General features: G+C 39.6%; 1 protein-coding gene across 1 annotated transcript; it reads right to left on the bottom strand.

Annotated features, from left to right (window-relative positions):
* On the bottom strand, positions 1 to 25,786 carry LOC127479392 (uncharacterized). The gene is made up of 8 exons (XM_051806293.1): positions 25,540 to 25,786; positions 14,764 to 14,885; positions 13,545 to 13,683; positions 12,571 to 12,692; positions 10,751 to 10,861; positions 6,160 to 6,266; positions 4,723 to 4,813; positions 1 to 2,868 (listed from the first exon to the last, which is right to left on the bottom strand). The coding sequence occupies exons 1-8, from the start codon at positions 25,634 to 25,636 to the stop codon at positions 2,752 to 2,754; spliced, it is 906 nt and encodes a 301-aa protein (XP_051662253.1). The 5' UTR covers positions 25,637 to 25,786; the 3' UTR covers positions 1 to 2,751.

Below are 25,786 nucleotides of genomic sequence, written 5' to 3'. Positions count from 1 at the left end.
AGTATCTCAGAGAGGTACTTCTATTTTCTTTGCCTTTCAGGTCTTTTAAATTAGGTCAGTTTACAAAGAACAACTCAGCTGTTTAGCACTTTTTATATGACAATCTCAAAGCAATTGATAATCTATTAATTCACAGCCTTGCTTTGATTTTGGATTTGTTATTTCTATTTTCACTGTAGACACCAAGGCAGAGAAAAGTTCAATCATCTGCCAAATACCACGCAATTCGGAAGTAGCAGAACCAAGAACAAGGACTCGGCATGCTGGATATACCCTTGGCAGCTTCCTCGAGCTGAACAAGCAAAACCTGAGTTGAGGCAATGCACACAGTCCCGGGAGGATTGCAGCTCATGTCTGAGGCCTTCAGAGAGTGCACAGAGAGGACCGATTTGCTCACTTTCACACAAGGTTTTGCAAACATCATCATACCTTACCTTTGCTACCCTTGTGTGTGGGAATATATAACAGGACAAAAAGCGGCCAGCTGGAAAAGAGACAATTAATACCCTCTTTCACACACTAGTTGTTTCTAGCTCTCCAGTAGATGAGTTAAGCAGCTCATAACATCCTTAAGAATGGCTCTAAAAGCTCTGGCCCTGTGAAGCCAAGTTAGAAAGGGGCTTCTCAAAGGACAGAGGAGTTGTATTTCTGAGCATGAGTTTAACAAACCCAAACTGTATTACCACCACCTCTTCTCTGTGAACATGTTGAGGTGAGGGTTTTAATCAAGAACCCATTAAGGGCAGGAGAGGAAAACAAACATTTCAGCAGCTTGAACTCACCTCTTGAGTTTCTCCTGTTTAAAAAAGACAGGGGGAGCTTCCCTGTTGCACCCTCTGTTGCATATGAGCTCCAGATGTGTGCATGCTATTTCCAGCGTCAGAGGATACAGATGTCATTAAATATGCTGGTGATCTGCTCCAGTCTATTGAAATTTTTTTTATCTGAAATCAACACTCAAAAAAAGCATTTGAAGACTCAGCAAGAAGAGGGGAAACAACTGCAATGAAAGTTGTAGTTCCCGTATTACCAAAACAAGGTGCAGGGCACAGATCAAAACCAGTATCATGAGCCCTACGTCCTGACAATTGATTCGGGAGATCTCACAGGACCTCTGCAAAAAGTAAAAAACATTCCGACACGGCGTTTTCTTCTCACATGGTTGTAGGGTTATGAAATGTTTTTTTATGACCCATTCAGTCTTCCTTTTATAGCAGCCTATTTATACACTCCAATTCAGTCACAGCTTCCACTGTACTGATTACTAGAGTGCTCATTTCCTCATTCTGCCTTGCACACACATTTCTTTTCTCAATTTTTATTCTCTTCTTGTTAGATCTATTAGCCTTGCGTTACCTCCACTCTGTTGGTTAGCCTCTCCTAAGTTTCCTTTCTAGAGGCACTTGTCTCATGGACAACTAAGTAATCAACAGTTCAGTTATTGTACTTTAATAAAACAAACAGTTTAAGAAAAGCTTTCCATCTTTGTTCGTTTTTAAATGCATGAAGTATAGATTCAACATAGTATTTGGGCAGTGGTTCAGTATCACTCAAGTTAAAACATCCTCTTCCACTCCAAACAGACCATGAAAATAAGACTTCTTACCACTCACTATTCTATCTACAGTGCCATTTACTTACTATGTCAGTGAGTGCCTAAAGGCCACTGATCTTTTTTGCTTACAGCATATATTATTAAGGTCACTGACATGTAAATAATTTGAAGACTGAAATCCAATTTAATGTTTTCCCATTTACACTAGACAGAAGTTGTGCAGCAAACTTTTTAACAGTGCTTCTAAATTCACAATACACTTAGTCCAAAACCCCTGAAGTTAATATTTTTGCACTTGGATTGTCAATGTTTGCTAAAACCCGAAACATTCTTCAGCTGACTAAAAGCTTCACATCCTTAGAACGTAAAATCTAAATATAAATGTGGTGGGCGTATGTGGATCTTTTCTCTCTGAGGAGGCTCTGTTACGAATTTCCAATGTTTTACGCCATCACCAAGCCTCTGCTAAGCCGTGACACCTGTTCAGAATTTTCAGCTTCTTAACCCCTTATTACACTTCCTACCACTCCCAGCAGAAGTGCAGAAGGTGCAAGAGTTCCATTGTCCCAGACTTGCCGTATTAATTCTCAATGGCTCCTTGGTGTCTTTTAGTATTTTATATTAATACCCACCTTAAGGACAACTAACTAAATGGATGAACTTGCTTCTCTCATAACAGATGCCAGTAGACACTCTGGTTACCAAGTAGACCCTGGAAAGAAAACCTACAAATTCCATAAGAGGAATACTAAAGATAATACTGCTGACAGTAAATATTATTACTGATAATAATAAATGGTCTATACCAAAATGAAACAGCACTACAGCTTTTAAGTAACATTATGCTAAATGCATTCTTATCATTCATATTAATAGCGATGCACTATTTTTAGGTTTGATATATTTAGCAAACACTGGCAGTGCACAATGTTAGTGATGAAAAATTCTTTCTACCGTTTCTGCAAAAATTAAACCATGAGCATATCTCCTAGTTAAAAGTCAAAATACTCTGTTGAGATAAATGCCTTCATAAGAAAACCTGTTTCCAAAGACTCTTTTTCATTACAAACCACGTGTATGACTCAGATTAATCACAATATGAATTTTGATCTGATTTATTCACACAAATCAATCCAAATTCATTTTAGACCCAAAATATATGATATTATAAGGATACTAGTAAATTTTTCCAGGTACTACAGAATCTTGTATAAATGTATCTGTTCAAGTGCTTCTCTGTCAACATCCTTTTCCATATACACATCATAGTTTAGCTGCATCTCTTCGACCCATTGGCTGAGCTGTACATCTGTCTGAAACAACGAAAACAGATCCTTAAATTAACACCATGTTGAGAAACAGCGGGAGTTTCAAGGTCAGTACAACATTAAGAAAGCAAGACATAATATGAGAGATTAGTCATTCCAGATTATGCAGCAATGATAAATTAATTTCTGGAAATGCCATTTTAACTTATATAGGTGAGAATAAAGACAATTTTAAAAAACTATCTCAGTCAATAGTCTAGATATTTTGCTAGCATATTACAACTGCCTCTCTATATGCATTTGTATAAGCCTCAAACGTCCTGATCAGAGGACAACATTTTGATAGAAGTGCTGAGGGAGCAGCTAACAGTACCATGGAAGAATCACAAGTATTTTCTTGTTTTACACACAGGAAGTATTGCATTAAGGCTACAAAGGACTTCTCAGCTGCTGCGTGACTATGGCTTGCTCCAAGAAAAGGTCAAATGACACCACTGCTGCTCCTGGGGCTGAGGATCTATTTCACACATCAGCATACAGGCAACAATTGATTCAATTTCTTTAAAGCTGACTACTGTGGTGAGGAGTCCCTTTATAAATAACCTTGTCGTGGATGGTCAGTGTTTTGTTTCCTAACTAAAGCCAGGCCACATAATTTGTCTACACATCACACACATTACCAATGACTGATGGTAGAATGGACAGAGAGCAGAGGTTGGTCCATCAGAAGCAGTTACTACTCAGGGAACAGCAGTAGCACAGGGCATTCAACATCTTTGGAAGATGCACTGTCGTGTCTGTTTCTAACCACAATTTAAAGCCGATGTCACCGATTCAAGACCCCTGATGGTAATCACTTGGCTAGCTGGGAGACCACATCTCTCCCTAATCTGTACTTCCAACAGCTCATACTACCATATTATGAGTACTTCTCTATGCTGACAGCAGGTTAAAAAATAGAGTATCCTCAGGGATTGTCCTTCTTTAATATGTCCCTTTCTCTCAGTTTGTCACATTTCAAGGCAATGTGCAAATGCAGAACTAAACAGAGACAAGGTTTTGCCTCTAGAAGTCTCTAAATACATCTGTATTTCTGAAGTTCTACCCCTATACCTGAAAAAACCCTGATGACAGTGTGCCCAGGTGGCCAGGAAGGCCAATGGCATCCTGGCCTGTATCAAAAATAGTGTGGCCAGCAGGACCCTCTGTACTGAGCACTGGTGAGGCTGCACCTCGAATGCTGTGACCAGTTCTGGGCCCTTAATTACAAGAAAGACATTGAGGTGCTGGATTGTGTCCAGAGAAGGGCAGTGGAGCTGGTGAAGGGTCTGGAGCACAAGTCCTGTGAGGTTTTTAGCCTGGAGAAAAAGAGGCTCAAGATTTACCTTATTGCTACCTGAAAGGAGGTTGCAGCAAGGTGGGGGTTGGTCTCTTCTACCAGGCAACCAGTGACAGGACAAGAGGAAATGTCCTCAACCTGTGCCAGGAGAGGTTCAGGCTGAATGTCAGGAAGAATTTCTTCACTGAAAGGGTGATTAAGTATTGGAAGGGGTTGCCCAGGGAAGTGGTAGAATCACCATCTCTGGAAGTGTTCAAGTGTTTAACCTCACAGCTAAGGTATTTTTTTAATAAAACACATGATAATACAATGATTCATGCAGTGTATTGATATAGGCAGGGATTTTCATTTTACAGGTGAGGACAATCAAAGTACAGGAAGATGTCTTGGTGGTCAACCTGGACATAGAATCCAGAGTCCTATACCTTTTTTAACCTCTGCACAAAATTAAATATCCTTCCTTACAGCAATACTGGCAAGCAGCTAATCTCAACTAAAGAACTGCCACTTTGATAGAAAATGACAAAGTATGTCGGCTAAAACTGGCTGAGGGAACTTACCTGGAGCTTTGAAAGTGATTCTTGAAGACTGGGAACTGTCACTAATAAGGACCCTCTTTTCCTTATATTACAAGCAATAAATTCCCAAGCTCTGAAAAATATTTAAAAGTAGGTCACCAATTTTTAGGGGAAAACTTCCCACCTTTGATATAAAATGAATCTAACATAGTTTATTGGGTAGAGGTAGACTAAGCTTAAGGACTTGCCATACATGCTTATCAGTCACTATTAATATCTAAGTAAATATCTTTGCATGAACAAAATCAAGCTTCTTATTAAAAACACAGGGAATATACGGTCTTACAATGTCAGATTTAGTAGCTTTTTAACTCTAATACATACATGTATGCCATTTGGTATTGTCAACACCATTTTGAACTAGGATTAAACATCGACATTTGGCCCCTTTAAACTTTTGGGTTTGGAGAAAATCCAGTCTCTAAGTGCAGTATTCTATTAAGCTTCACGACAAGCTGCTCTTTACATAAATACCTTGCAGTCGTGACAAAGTACTTCTCTTAAGACATTAGTAATCAGAATACTTAAATATAGCCCCCAGCATTCCTTTTTTTCTGATTTTGCAAGTCAGATACTTTCTAACAGCACAGCAATTCAGACTAAAAAGAATTTAATTTCAAGCACTCTTCAAACGTATTTTGTCTTCACACTACTAATGCAACACTAAACCACTATCTCCGAGTTACCACAGAATCAAATGAATTCTCAGTCATGTGTCTGGAAATGTATCTCCTTACATTTTGAAACAACCACTGCCCTTCACCCATCCACTCTGTTGATATTACCACGTGGTATCCAGGGCAGTAGGACAAGCCTTAGCTGAAAGCTAAGACTTAGCTGGGACAGTGGAGACCCAGGTACTCCTTTTTGACTGCCCATTCTAAAGGAACAGTAACTTTGGATGATCAAGTTATTTACATCTTAAACTGATGCTGTTGGATTAGCAAAAGCTTTTCTGTGAGGGTCTTGTACCTGAAAGAAAACCTTAGCCACGTGTTTGTTTGCTACCACATGCTTATGAAGATATATTAGAAATATTAATAACCATGCATTGCAGTGCATCTATATTAAAGCTCTGACATCTACTAGTCGAGTGACCTGTCTTCTTCTGAAGATTAAGCTTTATGCTGATACACTAATTTCAGATCCTTTAGCAGCAAGATACTTGTTTAACAGATCAGTGCAGAAATTCAGGGCAAGGTCTGGGTAAACAAAGCAGCAGTGTTTAGTGAGTTTAACAATACATACTGCCATTACACCTTAGCAGTGTAACAATTAAGTGTAGGCAGTTTAAAACAATTACCTGATGTAATTTATGTATGTGACTTCAAAAAGCACAACCTTAAGGTTTGCCATAACTCACAAGGTTACACACACATTGCCAAAGAAATAGATAACTTGTCTGGACACAGAGCTTACCTGACCTGTTCCTGTCTGTCAAGAAAATATTCAAAGACATTATTCATTACAACAACATCAGCCTTCTGAAGAAGTGAAGCCTGAGTACAGATGTCTGCATGAACCACCTGAAGGAGAAAATTTTCACAAGGCATAAATTAAGAGACAAATACAGCCTTCATGTAGTCATGAAACTTGTCAGTGTAACACAGCACCTGCTACCACCATTTTGAACCAGTCACAAAAACGGGCATTTCACTGGCTTACAGTAGATGAAACTGAAGTAGATAACCAGAATAACCTTTAAAAAATTTAAAAAATTTAAAAAAAGATTTATCCAATTAAAACACTTAATCCATTATGTAAAGTGAAATAAAGTACATCTGATTTTTGGTCTGGAACTCTGTGTGCCATGTGATGGCTGTTACAGTTCACTTGCCTATATTTTATGAGAAATGTTTACCAATTTCAGGAAAGGAGCTAAGCTAGTTGAAGCTATTTTGAGGATATTAAAAGGCATCTCACAGGGTCAGTGGATTACTGAAAGATTATAGCTAGAAAAGACACTACAGACCCAGACTTGACAGCTGAATTCTCACAACACATGTTGGGACTGGGAATGCTGGAAAGTCAGGATGCTCAGTGTCACTGGACGACAGCAAATGCTTTACCTTACTAAACAACTACCTCTCCAGTCAGCATAGGAGGAGCTGTTTTGATTTCATCTACCTTCACCTAACAAAAAGGATATTAGCACATCATGTCATTTTTCAAAACAGGTGAGACAGGAAAATATAGATGTTCATTAACATTCTGACAAGATGTGTTTGACTTCCTCTTAAAGACAAAGAAGTATATCAATCTGACTAGATGACCCTCATCCTTGTGGGTCGCTTTCAACTCAGGATATTCTATTATTCTGCATCCCCAATCTGAGGAGAAATATAAATCAGAACAACTTTTGAAGGGATAAGTAGTAATCAGCATGGATTCACTGGAGGTAAACCATGCTTGACCAAACTGATTGAGTTCTATGATGAAACAACTACCTGGAGTGGAGAGCAGTGGATATTGTCTACCTCGACTCCAGCAAAGATTTTGACACTGTCACAACATCCTCATAGGCAAACTCAGGGTTTGTGAACTGGATGAGTGGACAGTGAGGTGAATTCAGAACTGTCTGAACAGCAGAACCCACAGGGTTGTAATCAGTGGCACAGGGTCTAGCTGGAGGCCTGTCAGTACTGTTGTCCCCCAAGGTTCAATACTGGCCCCAGTATTGCTTAGCTCATTCATCAGTGACTTGGATGGAGGGGCAGATGCCTCCTCAGCAAGTTCACTGAGGACACAAAGCTGGAGGATTGGTTGATACCCCAGAGGGCTGTGCAGCCCTTCAGAAGGGACCTCAACAGGTTGGAGAGATGGGCAGAGAGGAACGGATTGAAATTCAGCAAAGGCAAATGCAGGGTCCTGCACCTGGGGAAGAATAACCCTGGGCACCAGTACAGGCTGAACTGCTGGGAAGCAGCTCTGCAGAGAAGGACGTGGGGGTCCTGGTGGACAGCAAGGTGTCCATGAGCCAGCAGTGAGTCATATGGCCAAGAAGGTCAATGATATCCTGGGGTGCAGCAGGAAGAGCATTGCCAGCAGGTCGAGGGAGGTGATCATGCCCCTCTACTCAGCCCCGGTGAGGCCACATCTGGAGTGGTGTGTTCCACTCCAGGCTCCACAGTACAAGAGCTCCTGAAACTGGTCCAGTGGAGGGCTACAAAGATGATTAAGGGACTGGAGCATCTCTCTTCCAAGGAAAGCCTGAGGGAGTTGGGCCTGTTCAGCCTCAAGAAGAGACAACTGAGAGGGGACTTCATCAATGACTGTAAGTACCTGCAGGGAGGGTGTCAAGAGGATGGAGCCAGGCTCCTCCCGGTGGTGCCAAGCAATAGGACAAGAGGCAACCTGCTAGAAACTGTTGTACAGGAAGTTCCACCTGAACGTGAAGAAAAACTTCTTTACTGTGTGAGTGACTGAGCACAGGAACAGATTGCCCAGAGAGGTTGTGGAGTCTCCCTCTCCCCAGGGGAGATATTCAAGAACCATCTGGATGCAATCTTGTGCCATGTGCTCTGGGATGACCCTGCTTAAGCAAGCATTTGGACCAGATGACCCAATGTGGTCCCTTCCAACCTGAACCATTCTGTGATTCTGTGATAAGAGGCAGAAAGTCAATCTGAATATTGCATTCCACAAATTTTGTTTGAAAGTGCATCCCTGTATGTTGAAAATTGTCAGAAAATCTGAACAACTTATTTTCTTTCTTGTGTGACCTATTACTGGGTTGGGCTGGGAATACACTAATCTGATGGCTTCAACATTTCACATTTTGTCAAATCCTACCGATACTGGAGAGAAAAGCTGAATGTTAGTATAGATTTTTATCAGAACACCTGTTGAAAAATGTTTTGCCCACTTAACAATATATCAATACTTGTTCTGAGGGTAAATTATGTATTTCTCCTCCTAACAAACTCTCTTTAATCTCTTATCCTTAAAGGGAAAAAATAACAAACCCACAGAATTTCTGTATAAAAACCCCCACCTGAGCAGCAGTCCTTTAATCTATACAATGAGTGGTGAACTGTTCTACCAGTGGACTTCTTGCAGCACAAAAAGTCATGATTAGCACTAAATTTTCTTAATGCTCTACTAATGGCATTTCTAATATTTTAAGCCACAATTCAGAAAGATGTTTAAACTACTGGGAAACTGTTAACGTTATGTTGATGTTTCCTTGACTTGAATGATACTTAACTTAAAATTACTCTGCATTTACAGAGTAGGCGACTGAGCTGACCAAAGTCACCTAAGCATCTCATTCTCCACAAACATATCCTCATTCCTGTTGGGGAATGTGGGACCACATAAGCATGTGTGGCTGCACCATGAGCCAGACCAGGTACTGCTCTAGTCAAAACCCCAGTACTGCTGGGTTCTTTTTCAGCTGGACAGGTTCCCTGATCTGCTTGGCTGTGTGCTGGCACAACAGAGGAACCAGCAACTGATTTTAAAACTACCCTGTTGCCCCATGGAATACACATCAAGCCTTTCACAATTACAGGCAATTTCTGAATTGAGGTCTCAAGTTTCCTGAGATCTGTTGAACTGTTTACTTTCCTCACAGTATTTAAATGTTTGCTCAAATGGCAAAAGATGCTGAGCAACCTTCTATGTACTTTAACAAACCAAGTGTTGACCAATGAAACCCAAGGTTCACTCAGAGATTTAGCCACTAAAAATATCATTTCACTTTGCTGTCCTTTGAGAACACGGTCTAATAAAAATTCAGAATACCTTGAAAACAACAATTGCTATTTAAGAAGGGTCTCCTAAAAGTTTTTCAAATTTGTGTCATAAATTATTATCAGCAATGGGATTCTCACTGTTTTTCAAGCTGGTATTCTCTCTGGAGAGGATTCATTTGGGGGTGAAATAAAAATCTAAGATTGAAATGTTCAAAGCAGTGTGATAACAGGAGTCACATGACCAAATTAGTCTAATGAGACTCAAATAGCTAAGTCCTCAGGCACTGCTTTGAAAACATATTATCTTCTTATCTTTATGCTCCAAAATGAATACTTCAGCAGAATTACAAGGTGTGAAGGAAAACCAAAAAAACCTATAATGAAGAACATATAAGGTTATGAAAAGTATACTTACAGGTCTCCAGCTCCACTGAATTAACTTGACAGAGTTCCTAACTGTACTTTCAGTTTCATCACAATAAGGTGTTATGAACACAAAACATATGCAAAAGCCAAAGGTTCTGGATCAACTGTCAGCAACTGGGATTGAATTGAGCAACCTAATGATACTGCTTACCCTGTGTTAAATATTTTACATTTATTATTTATTTCTAGTTTAAAATTCTTTGATTCCCAAGAAATTACTATACTCAGCAATTTGTGTGAATTCTTTCAAGAGCACATGCATACAAAACTGGATTAAAGCCAGTATTATACCCAGCATATTCTACTTACCAACTTTTGCTGGTAACAAAATAACTGGTATTCTCCAGAAAGGAATTTTTTTCCTCATTAAAATATTAGTAGTTATTCCCATAATGGGACTAGGGACATGGTTCCCATAATGATATCACATTGTTTGAAACACATTTTGTTTGTGGAAGGTACATATACACTGACATTCTATGAAAGGCAATACCAATAGCTCTAAGTCCTACAAACATCCTTCTGCTGACAACAGCAAATCACAGACGTTTAGTTGTGTATTAGTAACAGAAATTCTTCATACACTCAGTTTCACAGAAGTGAGTGGCAATAATGTCATTGATTTCACCGGGAGAAACAGATATATCTGTTTTATGTGAGCCAACGGGTAAGTCCATTCAGGAAAAAGGCTAAGTGAATCATATTTTGATAATTTCCCTCTTCTGCTATGAGATATTTTTTTTCCCTAATGCAAAGCTTTTGTTTCAGACCAGAACAAGCAAAGGCAGAAACTTCTAAGATTGCTGATTTACCAGCCATTCACATAAACAGAATACCCAGTACATGGTGATTAAAGGTACATAAACTAAAACATTATATTTACTTACCTTTATTCTGTCAATGAACTCATATTTTGTAATCATAAGTTCCTGCAACTTGCAAAAGTCTGCATTCATTTCTACTCCATACAGCTGGGATGCTGAGCTATAAAGATAACCCTACATTAGGAAAAGGAAATTTAGTAACTGCAATGCCTTTAAAACAAGTTCAAAATTTTCAATTAAAAAGAAAAGAATAAAACACAAGTTAAGATTAAAAAAACATTTTAAAACAGGAAGTTGAGAAATGTCTTTCAGTGGACACAATGTATTTTTCAGAGCTAAGCCCCTGATTTGGCAATTCCCACTTACATCTCTTAAATTTTAGTAAGAGATCCAAAATGACACATCAAAATAATAAAAAGAAGAGGCAAGTTCCAACTTCACTTTAATTGCAAAACAGTTGGAAAATAATCTAAGAAGGAAAAAAGCTGTACAAAACAAGTTATAAAAATAGTGCAAAAGGAAAAGAATGCATAATTTTGTTTCTTGGGAGAATGGAAGAAGAAAATAGCACAAAAAAAAGAAAACAAAAACATGAGACATAACATATAGTCAAAATGAGTGAAAATAGAGTACAATGTACATGGGGTATTTTGATCCAAAGTGTTTGTCAGCACCTCTAAGTTATTGTATTACTAACATTTTCAGATGCTTCATAGAGGTACATATGGGGGAAAAAAAAGCTAAATTATGCCTTAATAATAAGCCCCCCAAAATAGCTTCGGTTTTGGACTGAGATTTTGGAAAGTTGTTGGAGATGTTAGGGAAAGAAAAGTACAAATACTTGAGCATACAGGGCCCTAAAGAAGACTCTGCAGTAAGTGCCACTGTCTCCACCGAACATAATAATTACACTTTGCCAACAATGGCAAAGACAAGCAAACAATGCTGAAGATACAGAGTATCTGAGATACCCATGTACTACAACTTAATTATTAATGTTTTCTGAAACCACTCAACTCAGAGAGTAGAAAAGCAACCTGCGAAGGTGAAGTCACCCCTCCTCCATGGCAAGAACGTATTATAAAGGAGAACTCTTTTTTTAAAAGAGCGCTTTATTTGAGAATATCTTCTACTATAACAATACAAGCATTTAAGTACTTCAAAACAAATTCAGCCTAGCAAAAGTGTTACCATTTAAGGACCCAATGCTGCAAATATTTACAAATGGGAGTAACTTTCCTCATTTGAGTAGTCCCAAAATTAGATTATTCAGATGAGTAGAATTACACGCTCAAGTGTTTCCAAGACTGAGCCCTAAACAGCCACTGAGTTTTTTAAGAAAATAGTAATGTGTGTTTTGCATTGCTGTTGGCCATATGTTGCACCAGCCATGCCAAAAGCAATCAAAATTGCACTCAAGTTTCTCAATGAAGTATTTTATGTGCATTTTAAAACACAGAGCAGGACAATATGTTTTTGCAGACAAGTTCATATCAAAGTCTTCCTTTGTACAATTTAACAGTTTGTCAGCTTCATAAAGGAATTTAACATAATGAATCTATATATAGGCATGGTCAAGATATTAGAGGACAAACTTACTTATGAAAGAGACAGCAGGAACTAGCAAAAGAGCAGCATGTGTGACAGCAATATGCTATTCTGTTGGACAACAGACTTTTCCTCTCCATAAGCAAGATCATTTGTATTCCCTCTTGTGAGGAACACAGGAAGAACTGAAATTGCACCTTATACTACGCAGAGAGTCAGATCAGAGGTGCCTCTCAGAATGACCCATCCAAGATGGAGTAAAAGAGTAGGCAGTCAGAGAAGAGGGAAAATATTTGTCACAGTAATAAAATATGAATTCCTGTGCTGGAAGTTACCGCAAATAGCACTGCACCAAGCCTGGAGCCAACGTCAACCACTACCTTTCCTGTCAGGTCAGGCAGTACATGTTGATAAAGAAACTTCAGTTCCATGAGGGAAAAGGAATGCGAAATAAACTCTGGGAAATAAGAACAGAACAAAGGTGTTGGGTGGGCAGTACTAACTACTGTGTTATTAACCAATGAAATAATAACCTGAGGAGTTATCATCACTGAAAACGTGCATGGTTTCCTGTCTGAACTAGTGCTGGGGACCCTGGAACACCAGGGTTTGCAGATCAGAGGTAGCCTGCCAAGTAATCTGTCCCAAGTCTGGGGATTCCTTGCCTTACATGGAGAATTTTGAAATCCTTCATGAAACTGAATTACCTTTTTCTGCAAGTGATATATATTAAAGAATACAAAAAAGTAACTTGGAACTGTTTAACTGAAAAAGGAAACATGGTACCTAAGGCCTAACATAATTCATGCAAAAATTTTTATGAGCATACTAATAGCTTTAAATTTCAACTCCAAGGTTTTAAGGAACAGAAGGTTCTTCATATAAACCATTCCTTCAATGCCTGGGCTATACTGGCAACAGCACTGATCTGTACCACACCACACACAAGCTTTAAGACAGATGGTGCTTTCTACTGTTTTTCAGCATGTGAGGCGAGGCCAAGGTTACTGCATGGACTCCTACAGTATTGTCTTCCTCTCGTGTCTTCCTTTCCAGTGGTACATAGCCCTGCCTCTTACATGTCCAGTTTTTGTGGGCAACTAGCATCACTCACATACTGCAAATTAATTCCACTTACGTTTGCAGGAGTCTCCTTGCACTGGTTATGGGAAATAATGCTGGCCTCTGTACTGCACCGGTCTGCACAAAGCCCTCCATCAGCCAGATGTTGTGTTGTCCAGCTGAGTCACTGCACAAACCAGTTTAGTTAAACTGAACTTGTTTCTCGTGTTCCCAAAAGAGCACTTACCTAAAGATGCAGTTTTGTATGAGCCACACTCTGTGCAGTAGCTCCTACTCATTTTCCCTTCCTCACACAATGAATCAACAACATCATCATCATAAAGGAATGCATCAACATGAATCATGGGCAGTGGATGCTGGTGTATCTGAGAAGAGGAACACAAATCATAGAAAGGTATAACCAAGTCTCTTAGTTTCACTTACACTGTCACACGGTTAACTGCCCCACCATCCTACCCTTCCCAAAATCCCCGAGATCCATGTTTTTCCCTATGCAGAAGTTACAAATCAAAATTAAACAAATCCTGCCTGTAAACTGGATCATCAAATTCCACTGAAATAACCAGTAAGTGGAAGTCAACAGAGGAAAGCAAGCTGGTTTCGATAGCTGGGTAGGGGACCTGACGTGAGTTCGTCTCCCTAGTGCTTAGTTGGCTACAGAGGAGGTACAGGGTAAAGGAAGCTTTTTCTCTCCTCTTTAATGAGGAGAACGTAACTTAAATTTAGGAAAAAGGGCAACTTTGCTTCTCAGCCTCAACTGACTATTCTCATCGTTGTGCCTTATGCCTCAATCTAGAAATGTCCCTGATTAACATGGGTGTCACTTTCAATCAAAAGTATACCAGTTGGGATGCTTGCCTTCTCATCACTTCAAGGGGTATAATCTTCATCCTCCTACTCCTCTTTCCTCCATTTTCCAGGCTTGCTGTGTGTGGTCAATCCACTTTTTCCACTGAAAAGCTACACATCACTTTTCCGGGGAATGCACTAACTTTCCTTGTATACTGACAGCTCAAGTAGAAAAGGTGCTCTCCTCTCCCACAGAACTCACAGCCCACCTCTTTCTGAGCCATCAGAATCTGAAAAGAGCTGGAAATCATCCTGGGCTGCCCACATTATGGCAACAGTGAAACACTGGCCCTGCATTTCTGTTTTCTTTAAGGGTGCTATTAGAGATTATTATGGAGTTAGCATTAGAGAATCACTGTGACAGGTGCCATACCACACAGAATGAAAGCTATGTCAAATAACTTATAATCAAAGTATTAAGAGCTATGAAGCAACTTTCTTGGAGTCAGGCAAACATGCAGAAACAGACCTGAGAACCAAACTGAGATTTCCTATACCTCAATCCAGTGCTCATTCTCTATTAAGAACAACTACTAAAAATGAAATCAGAATAAATTACGTGGTTCAGCAAAAGCAGACCGTAACAATGAGCTTACTTTCTGAACAGCTTGATGTTCCGAAGTGAACATTGCCTCGATGGGTAAACGATTCCGCAAATCTTCAGCAATATTTTTGAGCACAACATCATTGTTACTCACCACAAGCTCATCAAAGTCATCTATAAATCAAGACAAACAAAACCAGCTGCACAATCATATGTAGATCATGTGGACTAAGTGATGACCAGTACAATACAGTTGCAAGACATAAACAACACCAGATGGATAAGGTTTTTTATTCAAATGCATTTTTCAGCCTTTGTTAGCTTTTCCAGCCAATGAGATTTTTGGATTGTAATAACTTTGCCACTTAAAATAAATGTAGTGCTTTTCTGAAATCTCAAATTATTTTCATATTTATAAACTCATAACTTACATATGATGGTCTGGGCTGCCACCAAAGTGATACTGTTTCAGCTTAAGATATAAAAACATCAAAGATGTTTTTGAACTATTGGAGAAATTATAAAACTCATAGTTGCCCAAATGCAGGCTTTTTTTTTTTAATATGCAAGTTTCTTTTTATACATACCATCTTTCTAATAAAGTACTTAAAAAAATCAGAGAAAATGCAAGTTCAAAGTTCAACTCACAATACATTCTACATGACTTAAACTATCAAAATATTTCAAATGGGAAAGAATATAGGAATGGATGTAAACCACTACATTTTTCCAAAGCCACATTGTAAATTTTTGCTGTTTTTCTAGGATGTCCCTGCATTACTTCAACACAATTTTTTTAAGACATCTAGAAAAAAGATCGAGAAGGAAACCTTGTGAACTCACTAATCCTTTCTTCCTCCAAGGTTGAATCAATAATAAGTGTCACTACTTCTCCAAACCATTGATTGTTAATGCTGGAGACTCCACAACCACCCTTAGCAATCTATTATAGTGCTTGACTACCCTTACTATTAGAAAGGAATACTTTTCTTAATTACTGATCTAGATTTCCTCTGCCACTATTTAAACCCAGGACTCTCTGCACTACTAGCAACGAAAAAAGAAAAGTTTGTTCCTCTCCATTATACAGCAACTATTTACTTCTCTGAAGACTTATCATGTGTCATATCAGTCTTCTTTTCTAAGAAGAAACAATATTCACCTATCCAGACCTTTCCTGCATTTTTTTTCTAGGAGTGTGATCATTCTCAACACTTCCCTTTGGATCTTCTGGACTCTCTCATCCTTTATGACCTGCAGTATTGAGAACCAGACACTCCAGCTAAAGGTTTATTTGCAAGAACCAGACTTTTCACATCTTGCAGTCAATATCCTGCTTACACACCCCAGTTTTAATGTTAAGAGTATGATGTTCCTAACTGGCAGTCAGCACGAGATCTGCTGTACACCTTACGCTGTTCCTTTTCTGTTATGTTTTCCTCAAAAGAAGGACTAGATAAAATTTCTTTTTGTCTGGACATCTCACTGCTCTGAGGATGCTGGATTGGTTCTAAACTAAGGCACATCTCAGGTCAAAACTACATACCTGTAAAAGAAACAAAAAACAACAACAAAAAGCAATCACAAATCTAATCCTGAAAAAATATACCAAACCCATCTATTAATTCTTGTCTAAGAACAGACATATATGTTCTCTCTTTCCCACTCCTTCTGGTTTGTTTCTTGTTCTGTTTAGACTGCCACCATGTTGGGCAGTGAATGTGCTTTTTACATACACCTCCATTACTCACAAAAAGAAAATCTGACAACTTTTACAGGTGTTTTAAAAAAAGATAATGTTTGCTAGCATTGCTGTTCCAGGTGGGAACACTAGTACAGAAATGTTTGATGGCAAGCAGGTTCAAAATAAATCTATAGAACATGCTACAAGTTTCTCTGTACTAATATACTTCACCTTTCCTGTGTATCAGGAAATGCTAAAAACAGTGAGAAATTTTAAGGCTAGTATAGGAGAGAGAGACCAGCCAAGCTTTTAACTATGAAATGCTTCTGAAATGCTTTTTGCTTAAGCACTGGAGTGAGAACAATATGATTAAAGAAACCCTCATTCATTGGTGCAAGACACTTTCTTAAGAGTGCAAATGTAAATGTTTTTTTCAACATGTCCCAAAATGAACTCCCCCATAACAAGCACCAGAAACTTTAAATTAACTGTATTCCCTTAAGATATATTTGGTTTATATTTTGTGTAATATACAGCAGTAATGCTCCAAGGCCCTGATGGGCCATTACCATTGGCAGTTGTTATATGACAGGAAGACAATTCACTGTTCCAAAGCACTCACAGCTAAGTTCTCCAGAATCTGACCTCCTACACAGATGCAGACTTTGCACTGAGAAAGGGATAGAGACACAACAGGTGCAATGCAACATCTCCAACTTGTCAGCATTTTACTATGAAACCTCTAATGAGCACCCATCCTGTTAAACTCATGGTCATCCAACAACTTACAGTTTTGTTATGAACATCCCAGAAGCAGTGAGTGATTTTTCTGATCAGCTCAGGGAAGATTTCTATGGATATGACAAAGCACAGAAAATAAACCCAGATATCCTGGGAAGGGAAGGCAGCAAATCTAACTGTAGCTTAACTGGGACCATCAGCACCACAAGACACCCTCAGAGTGCAGAGGCGCCAGTTTGCTGAGGTGGATAACGTCTGAGGAAGCAAGAGGAAAAATCGTGCTACAGACAGAACAAGAGAGTAGAAAGCTGATATTAGCAGCTGTACAGATCAGTGCCTGTGGGCAATAAGCCCCTACATCTGGTGCTTGCTTTAAAACAATACTATTACTATGCAAGAGAGCTCATCCAGCTGTTATACTGCCTGTTAAGAGTATCAAATTCATATATAGGGTTTAATGAAATGCAGAAAGTGTTCCTAGACCACCAGGCCTGCCATATCACACTGGATGAATGCAGAACTTCAGCTCTCTTCCTCCCAGAGCTGGTGCCTCAATAGGATCTGCTCCCTCATGGTCTATGTGACCTTTCCTGGTCAACATTAGTGGTAGACAGATCTCCAGACTATTCAGTGTCCCAGCTCTACAGTAGAGAAGTGGATACCTTCAGTGGGAGACAGGTAGCACATTCATCTTCCTCAAATCCAGAATACTCCTTCCCTGCCTTGACTTTGGTTTATGCAATACCTGTCACAACACTGACCATCGTACATGGGGCCCTCTGAGCTCTTCCTATGAAACAAAGTATGACATACACAAGTTCTTGTATGTTCTGTATGACACAGGTCCTAGGGAAAATCTTACAACACATATGCAGCTCAAAACACTGTTGAAACACTGACACTGAAAAACAACTGACAAATGGAAATGCTCCTTTCCAACTTTCAGTTAATACCGTAAAGTGTAACATGTAGGAACAAAAAAGGAGAAGGAGGTCTGAACACACTCCTGAGATGACAAAATGGCAGCTGCAGCAGAAGCTGCATATGCGTGTAGAGTCTGTGAGTGAACTCTGAGGCAGTTGCCTCGTTCCTGTCACAGCAAGAAATAGCAACAGCTACCACAATAACTCATTTACTTTTGCAGTATGTAAATATTTGTAGATTGCCATCAAGTAGGAAACACGGGTGCCAAATATGAAAATACACATCTCTGCCTCTGCTGCTACAGTTTTATCAACTCCACCCCTGTGCTTAACAAACTGTTCACTCTTGAGAATCTCAGCATCCCCTTACAAAGAATCTTCAAAGAAGAAATAAAAATAGAAAACTATTTTTGATACCATTTTAATGCCTGTTATATATATGAAATGGAGATTCTGCAAGCCAACCAATGCTCATTGAACAGACAACTAAGCAGGAAACGTGCAGTTCATGAAACACTACAGGATGAATCACAATCATTTGTTTATGGAGGAAGTCTGAGTGCACAGTGTTTGTATTTTACTTCAAAAACTGGTTCCACTGGATCTATTCAACATGCATTTATAAAATTTAATTAGCACATTGCAAAAAGCCTCATTAACACCCTGGTCCTACTCAGCCTTTCTACACAAGCTAAGAGAATATCACAAAGCCTTACACCAGATACAGCACCGCTATATCAACATCTGAACATCCTGGCACTGCAAAATACATGACCAAACACGAGTACAATTTCCAAATGACAACAGAAGATTACATGTCATATGGAAAGAAGAGGATTTAGCAAAGGCAACCATAACAGCAAGCACCTTATGGTCTTCTAGATATATAGTCGGACTCACTGAAGTAAAAAGCAAATATTAACACCCGTGTAACTTAATACAAGTTTAATTTAATAATTCAGTGTGTTTTAATAATACTGAACAAGTCAGGGAGGAAGTACCACATCTCTAAAGCTTTACTATCGCCTTTTTTGGCTAAACAGTTTGAGAAGCAAAATGTGACCTCAGTATACCAAGTACTTCAGGAACTCTAAATATTATTTCTAACCCTAAGCATACTCAGCTATTGGTAGAAAGTAATTGGATTTTTGAATAGAAATATAACCAGAACTTATTTCATTAGTTCTCTGAGTCTTTTACATGATTAATTGAAAGAAGCTTTAAAGTTAAATTTTAAACAAGGTAAGTCACATACCTACTTTATGATCAATAGTTTTCCCACTGCTACTAAGTTTCAGTGACTAACAACTTACAAGTACTTGGTATTCTCGAGACCTCTCTCACATCAGAATAATTTGTCACAACAAAGCAAATTAATGCCTATTTTCACAGTTGATGATTCACAGGTAACATCCCATTTTACTTTATCAAACAGAATAGTGGAATAATGTGACAACACAATGTTATTTTTATCTCTTCTGAAAGGATATTTTACTTGGATAAATCACTTCTACCAATTTGGATATGAAGGCCTGTACTAAATTGTTTTTTCACAGGCACACACACAAAAAAATAAGTACTCTACTTCTCACATTGCAGAACCTCAAGTTTTCACTCTTTTTAAATATACTCATTCCACTTCAGTTTCACTTGCAGTGACAATAGTAAGGAATCATTAAAAGAGTCAAGTTTTTTCTTATACTCTTTCCTCTTCTTTTGTGAAAATATCATTTGATAACTTTACCTAGCAGGTCTGAGAATGTGCTAATGCCTAGATAATAAAGTACATAACTGAAAATGCAGTACAAACTTGGTGTGTTCCTAAAAGTATGATGAGAAGTTTCTTCTCTGTATGCAGAACACTACTAAAGCAGCACATCCTCCATAGTCCGGTTAGGTTAATTTTGTCAGATAGTTCTCCTTCACTGCCTGTTAAAAGCCTGAATCTAAAGCACTGACTGCCCTCAAATTTCAAGTCACAAGACTAAATTGTATGCCAGACTCTTGGTTGCTGTACTGGTTTGCTCCCAGTACAAGTAAATCCACAAGAAAAAACATGATTTGTACTTAATTATATGTTGTTTCTCCTTAACTTAGATTTGCAATGATTTATTATTCAATTATTATTTTGAGTAATACTTTTGATATTGAATATTTTGAGTACTGTATGAATAATCAGGAATTTAGACCAGTACATCACTTTAAAATCTTGGCTTGATATTTAAAAGTTTCTAATGAAATGCACAGATTGGAAAAAGTTTGTAAGATTATTTTATTACACTGTTACATGACTAAAAAAAAAGTCAAAATTTAGTATTAGAACAGTCAGTTTTAGTCCTGCTGAAAAAATATTTCTTAACCTATTTTACATCCCACAACAGAACACAAAAAGCATAAAGGATCTTATCACCTTATCTGTGCTTCACTGACATTAGCTTTGTAACAGACAGGCTTTGTAATCTGCATTAAGGTGCTAAGTACAGCAAAGGCGTTCAGTAGTTGCCAATAAACAGAAAGGTTTGGTGACTTCAGTCTCAAAATTGAAATTTGTATTCCTGTATTTACTTTCTCTGATTTCCTTTTCTCAGTTCATGTATACAGACAGCTTAATCAATTCTGCTTTCACTGGTTTTCTCCTCCAGCACCCATTTGTACCAAATGCAACCTCTTCTGATACTGAAGATTCTTAAAAGTTTGGGCAGTGGAGGTGCAAATATGACAGTGGGAATATGACTATGCACAAATTCTTACAGAAGCTATACATCAAATGCTGGGACCTTACTGAGGGGGATCTTCAGCGGGGCTTCCCCAAGTGGTTTGAGTTAGCTCTTGGGCTTCACCCAGGTTTTCTTAGCCAGAACTTCTGGAACATGGTTATTGCAGAAGGATATTAAGGCATTAATCATCCTATTATAAGAAAGTTAAGACACCAAAGATTCCTGTTCTTCTTTCCAACACTTATTATTTAATTTGATTTGAGATCTAATACTAAGTCAAAAGAAAAGCTGGAATACAAGTCACCGTGAAATGACGTACATTTCACTGCAGTGTGTGGGAAGAGCTGGCTGATTGTGAAACAGCAAAGCAATGTTGCTAAGCAGCTGCTTTAAAACAGTCTTCTTCTATCACATATAAAGATTTGGAATTTCTAAAATTCGCAATACCCCAAAAGAGGGGGAAAAAAAAAAGAAAAAAAAGCAGCATGACTGGTTATTTTATTTTGTATTCATACAAAGAAAAAAACTAATAGAATCTTGCATAAAATTACATTCCTGTAATTACTAAGGAAAGTTTGTCAGAAATCATTGGAATGAGAACGTGTTCAACATTCTCTCTGTTCAAAATATGTAAGAGTCTTTACTTTAGATAAGATAACTCTCTTTATTATTAAAGAATTTGTCTCTTCCATGGAAAAATTTCTCAATAACATTCCATGCATTCAGTGTGCAAGTCAGAAAACAGTAACCAAGTTAAAGCACTACGAAGATGATTAAGAGACTGGAGCATCTCTATTATGAGGAACACTAATCAAGTAAAAGTGATAAATAAGTCTGTCTTTGCAACAACACTAATCCTAAAGGGCAACCACTTTATAGAGAGCTTAACTCTGAAGATGCATGTACACTTTAATTGAGAGACAGGTGTGAGGGAGGAAAAAAAGCCTGACTACAGCTAACACTGGAATCATGCTCAGTCCTCCTCAGTTAGAGGTAAAACTATAAGATCAACATTTTGACAGAAACAGGAATAGGATGCAGTAGAGGAAGGGGGGGAACCCTTTTACCACAGGAAAACTATTTGTCTGTGGAGATACCATTTTTGTTTACGTTTATCCTGTCCTAGTTTCCATTCAGAATATTATCTCCCCATCCCTACAACTTTTTTTTTTTTTTGTTCATCAGAGGTTTGTTTCTTTCCTACATCTGTATTGCCAAAGACTAGGCTTTTATTTTTGTGTGGCACAGAGACCTGGTAACATTTTAACATCTCCCATGAAACAAGTTTTCCCTCTGCACAGAGAGAACACCATATTCCCTAGCTGTATTCAGGGTACAGCAGCAGAAACCCCTACCAGCTCCTCACTATCCAACCAGTATTAATTATCACAGCACTATCTAGGCATTATAATGGGGAGTATAATTATTCAAATGCAACAATTCTGAGGGGGGGGGGAAAACACCCCCTCAGAAAAACACAGTAAAAGTTACTGTCAAGGATGCAGCCAAAGAAGCAGGTCAGAGAAACAATACAAAAAGAAGCATCATCAAGAGTGTTGTGTTGGGAAGGTCACCTGAAATATTTGCATCTCTGAGAAAACTGCAGAAAGGCTGAAGGAATGTGACCTGTAGGACAATGCCTCTGCTCACTTACTGTTCAATGCTGTAAGCAAACAAAAGCAGTAAGGGAGAGATATTTCTCTTGTACTCCAGTCCTGTACTCATCAGGGTGACAAAATAGAAAACTGGAAATAAACACAACCATTCAGACAAAGCAGACTGGACAAACAGGAACAGGTTCATGCCCCAAAGAGGCAATGAAACAGATCCTAATTGTTTAATGATGAAAAGTTCTTATAGATTGGCATAAAGCTTTCTAATTCCCTTTCCCCTACCACATACCTATATGTAAACATAAATCTGTGTTAGAGAGGGAGACTGCAGCACCTCAAGAGAGCACAAGAATTGGGCAAACATTAATACTTTTCCTTAAAACATCATAATCAATAGGTTCACCAACTGGTAACGTCTACAAGCAGTAGCCTGAGGCCAAATTCTATAGACTCTAAATTTCTCTGCAAATGTGGCAATCTGGGAAATAAAATTAGTCTAAGTCACATGTCCCAAATGACACACCTGGGAACAAACAGAGTTACCTATAATTTTATACTGCATCAGCACTTCACAAAATACTATCACACAGTGTAAGCAAATGCCAAAGATGCAAATGCCTAAAATGTAACTTGATTTCTCAGAATATTAATTAATAGCATCCAGCCAGGATATTAACAGTGAACTTTTTTTTCTGAAAGACAAAATTAGTATAAAATATAATTAGAGCACAAGCCTGTAAACAAAGGATCTTAAAGCAAAAAAGATTTTTAAGATGGCCTGTCAAGGACACTACAGAGATGAAATTATAATTAGTTCAGCTGCTTGATTCTGATTGCCCTATATATCCTGTCCACTCTGATCTGCAGAATATGAGTTGAAAAGCCATTGAATGACAACTGCAAAGCTAATTATGTTAGTTAAAGATGATGTGCATAGTGAAGCAGCAGCTATCACTATTGATGCAAACAATGTAAGAAAGAATAGAAGGACACAAGATGTATCACTCACAAAGTAGTTCAGAATTTGGAAGCTGATCTACACTTTAGCTTGTATCTTAATTATGAAGAGTAAATATGAAGCAAAAATATGTTTCCTTTCACTGAAAGACCTAGGTACAGATCTAGATCACTAAAATTCAGAAAAAAACATTTAAGAGATCATGATCTAATAAATGCTAGAAACCATAGCACATTATCTTTCATAGAAACTATGATAAATTTTGGAAGCTACAGCATAAAAAAAATTTTGAAATGTATTCATTGACAAAGGATTTTGGAAAGTTTACATAAACTACATAAACTATGCCACTGGCTAAAAGTGCACCATAATAGAATCAAAGCAGAGAAAATAATAAGTACTAGATTCCTACCTGAAACAGTTCAGCATTTTCAAGTTTTGCTAGTAAGTTCACATGTGCTTTACTGTATTTGTAAAGGAGTCAGGAAGCTGAGAAAGCCATATGTGCACATCACCCAAACTAATAATAGTTTATAGGAGCTGTGATGATTTTTTAAGTGAAGAAGCAATATGAACAACTGCATATGAAATCCCATGAGATTTTTTTATATTGGAACATATTAAATCTCTAACAACATTATTTACAGTAAACCAAGCACTGTTCAGCAAGCAGAGCATGCTATTGCATTCAGACAAGGACTCAAAGATGAAGGGATGAAGTACTGCTTACAGCAGATTGCTCTAGCACTGTGTCTATAAACATAGACATACACATACGTATAGATATACATACGTGTGTGCACATCCATACACACAGAAAATAATGTTTATTTACAATTAACACTAACTACTTCCATCAAAATTAAGCCTTCAGGTCTTAGGGAGTCTCATCTCTGCTCTAGTCATGAGGGCTGACTCACAGATGCACTGAAACATCTGGCAATGTCTCTGCTAGGAAAGAACCCCTTAGGGTGGGAGGGCTGTGTGCCCATCATGGATGGTAAACGCTTTTCCCAGTTGATTCCCTTCCTGTAAATCCAGCAGAGGGCCCACTCCCCTCGAGAAGGATCTCTCCTGCCTCTCCACGTGAGTGGCCGTGGGAGCCGCAAATCACAAGGCAACAGTGAGTTTGCAGTTCCAAGTACCTGGACAACTACTTGGTGTCATAGCTGGCCTTTGTAGCACAGTGCTTGTCCATTTGCCTATGAAGGTGTTTCTCCCCTAAAGTGGAAGTGAGGGAGAAAGACCTGAACAGGAAGCATAACCCTAGCATTGCAGGGCATGACTTGGGGAAGTAATGTATCATATGAATATCTCCAACGCATGATCGTCAGGGTTAGCTGTCCCAGCAGACAATAATTAATAAACAGGACACACACATACTGGATGCTTGAGACTGGATCAAAGGACCAGAGGGGCCTTTGATATTCCTATCTGCAACGGCAAAATGCACCTATACTCTGGGACTAAGCAGCATTTAGTCAGTTTATTCAGCACAGCGCTTTGTGCCTATAGCTTTAGTGCGCTGCCTATACTGAGGTTTTCCGTGTCATTCTTTGGTTCAGCAGCAAATTAACAGCTTGTGCACTGACCCACATTTCCCTTCTTCATCTGCCACAAGATGCTTGATTGCAGCACGTTGATGAAATTATATCAAGGCACAAACAAGAAAGCTATCAGAAAGCTGTGTTAATTTCCGATGACATCAAATGAGGAAAGCAGTGTTTGTAAATGAGCTCAAATCGCTACTTCCAAGCTTGGGAAAGGCTGCTGTGAACACGTGTGGAGCGGAACAAGCCAAGCCCTGTAGGCGCGGCAGAGGCAGGGTGGCTCCGCACGGCCCGTAACGCCGCGGGGCTCGGGGGTCACGCCGGGCCCGCCCCGCAGCGCCGCCGGCCCCTGGCACGGCCCCGGGCACCGCTCGGCACACAGCGGAGGGTGCGGCCGCGGCCTGGCCGCGGGGGCAGCAGCGCCGCAGGCCGGGAGGGGCCGGGCGGGCGCCGCTCCGGCCTCCTCGAGCGCCGCGGCCCGGCCGGTGCCTGCCGGTGCCCCGAGCGTCTCGCGTCCCGGCAGGCCCAGACGCTTGCGCGGGGAGCGGCGCCCCGCCCCGGGCACGGCGCCCCCCGCCCTGGGGCGCTCCGCCCGCCCCCGCCCCGGCAACCGCCGGGCGCCCCGCGGGCCGCGGCGCTTACGGGAGTGGCGCATCCAGTGCAGCAGGCGGGGCAGGTCGGCCGCGCGCGTGCCCCGCACGGCCGCGAGCACCGCGCGCCGCGCAGCCCCCAGCTCCATGGCCGCGGGGGGGCGACAGCGGCACTGCCAGTGCGCGTGCGCAAGGCGACATCGCCCGGAAAAGGCCTTTCGCGCATGCTCGGTTTGGCCCGTAGGGGGCCTCCCCCCGCGCGTGCGCCTCTCCAGGCCCCTCCCCCTCTCCCTCGCCCG

Source organism: Manacus candei, unplaced genomic scaffold, assembly GCF_025592945.1.
Source record: "Manacus candei isolate 608988 ecotype Guabito, Panama unplaced genomic scaffold, ASM2559294v1 h1tg000067l, whole genome shotgun sequence".
NCBI classification, from domain to species: Eukaryota; Metazoa; Chordata; class Aves; order Passeriformes; family Pipridae; genus Manacus; species Manacus candei.
Note: the sequence above shows the minus strand (reverse complement) of the source record. Positions and strands in the feature narration are given on the sequence as shown.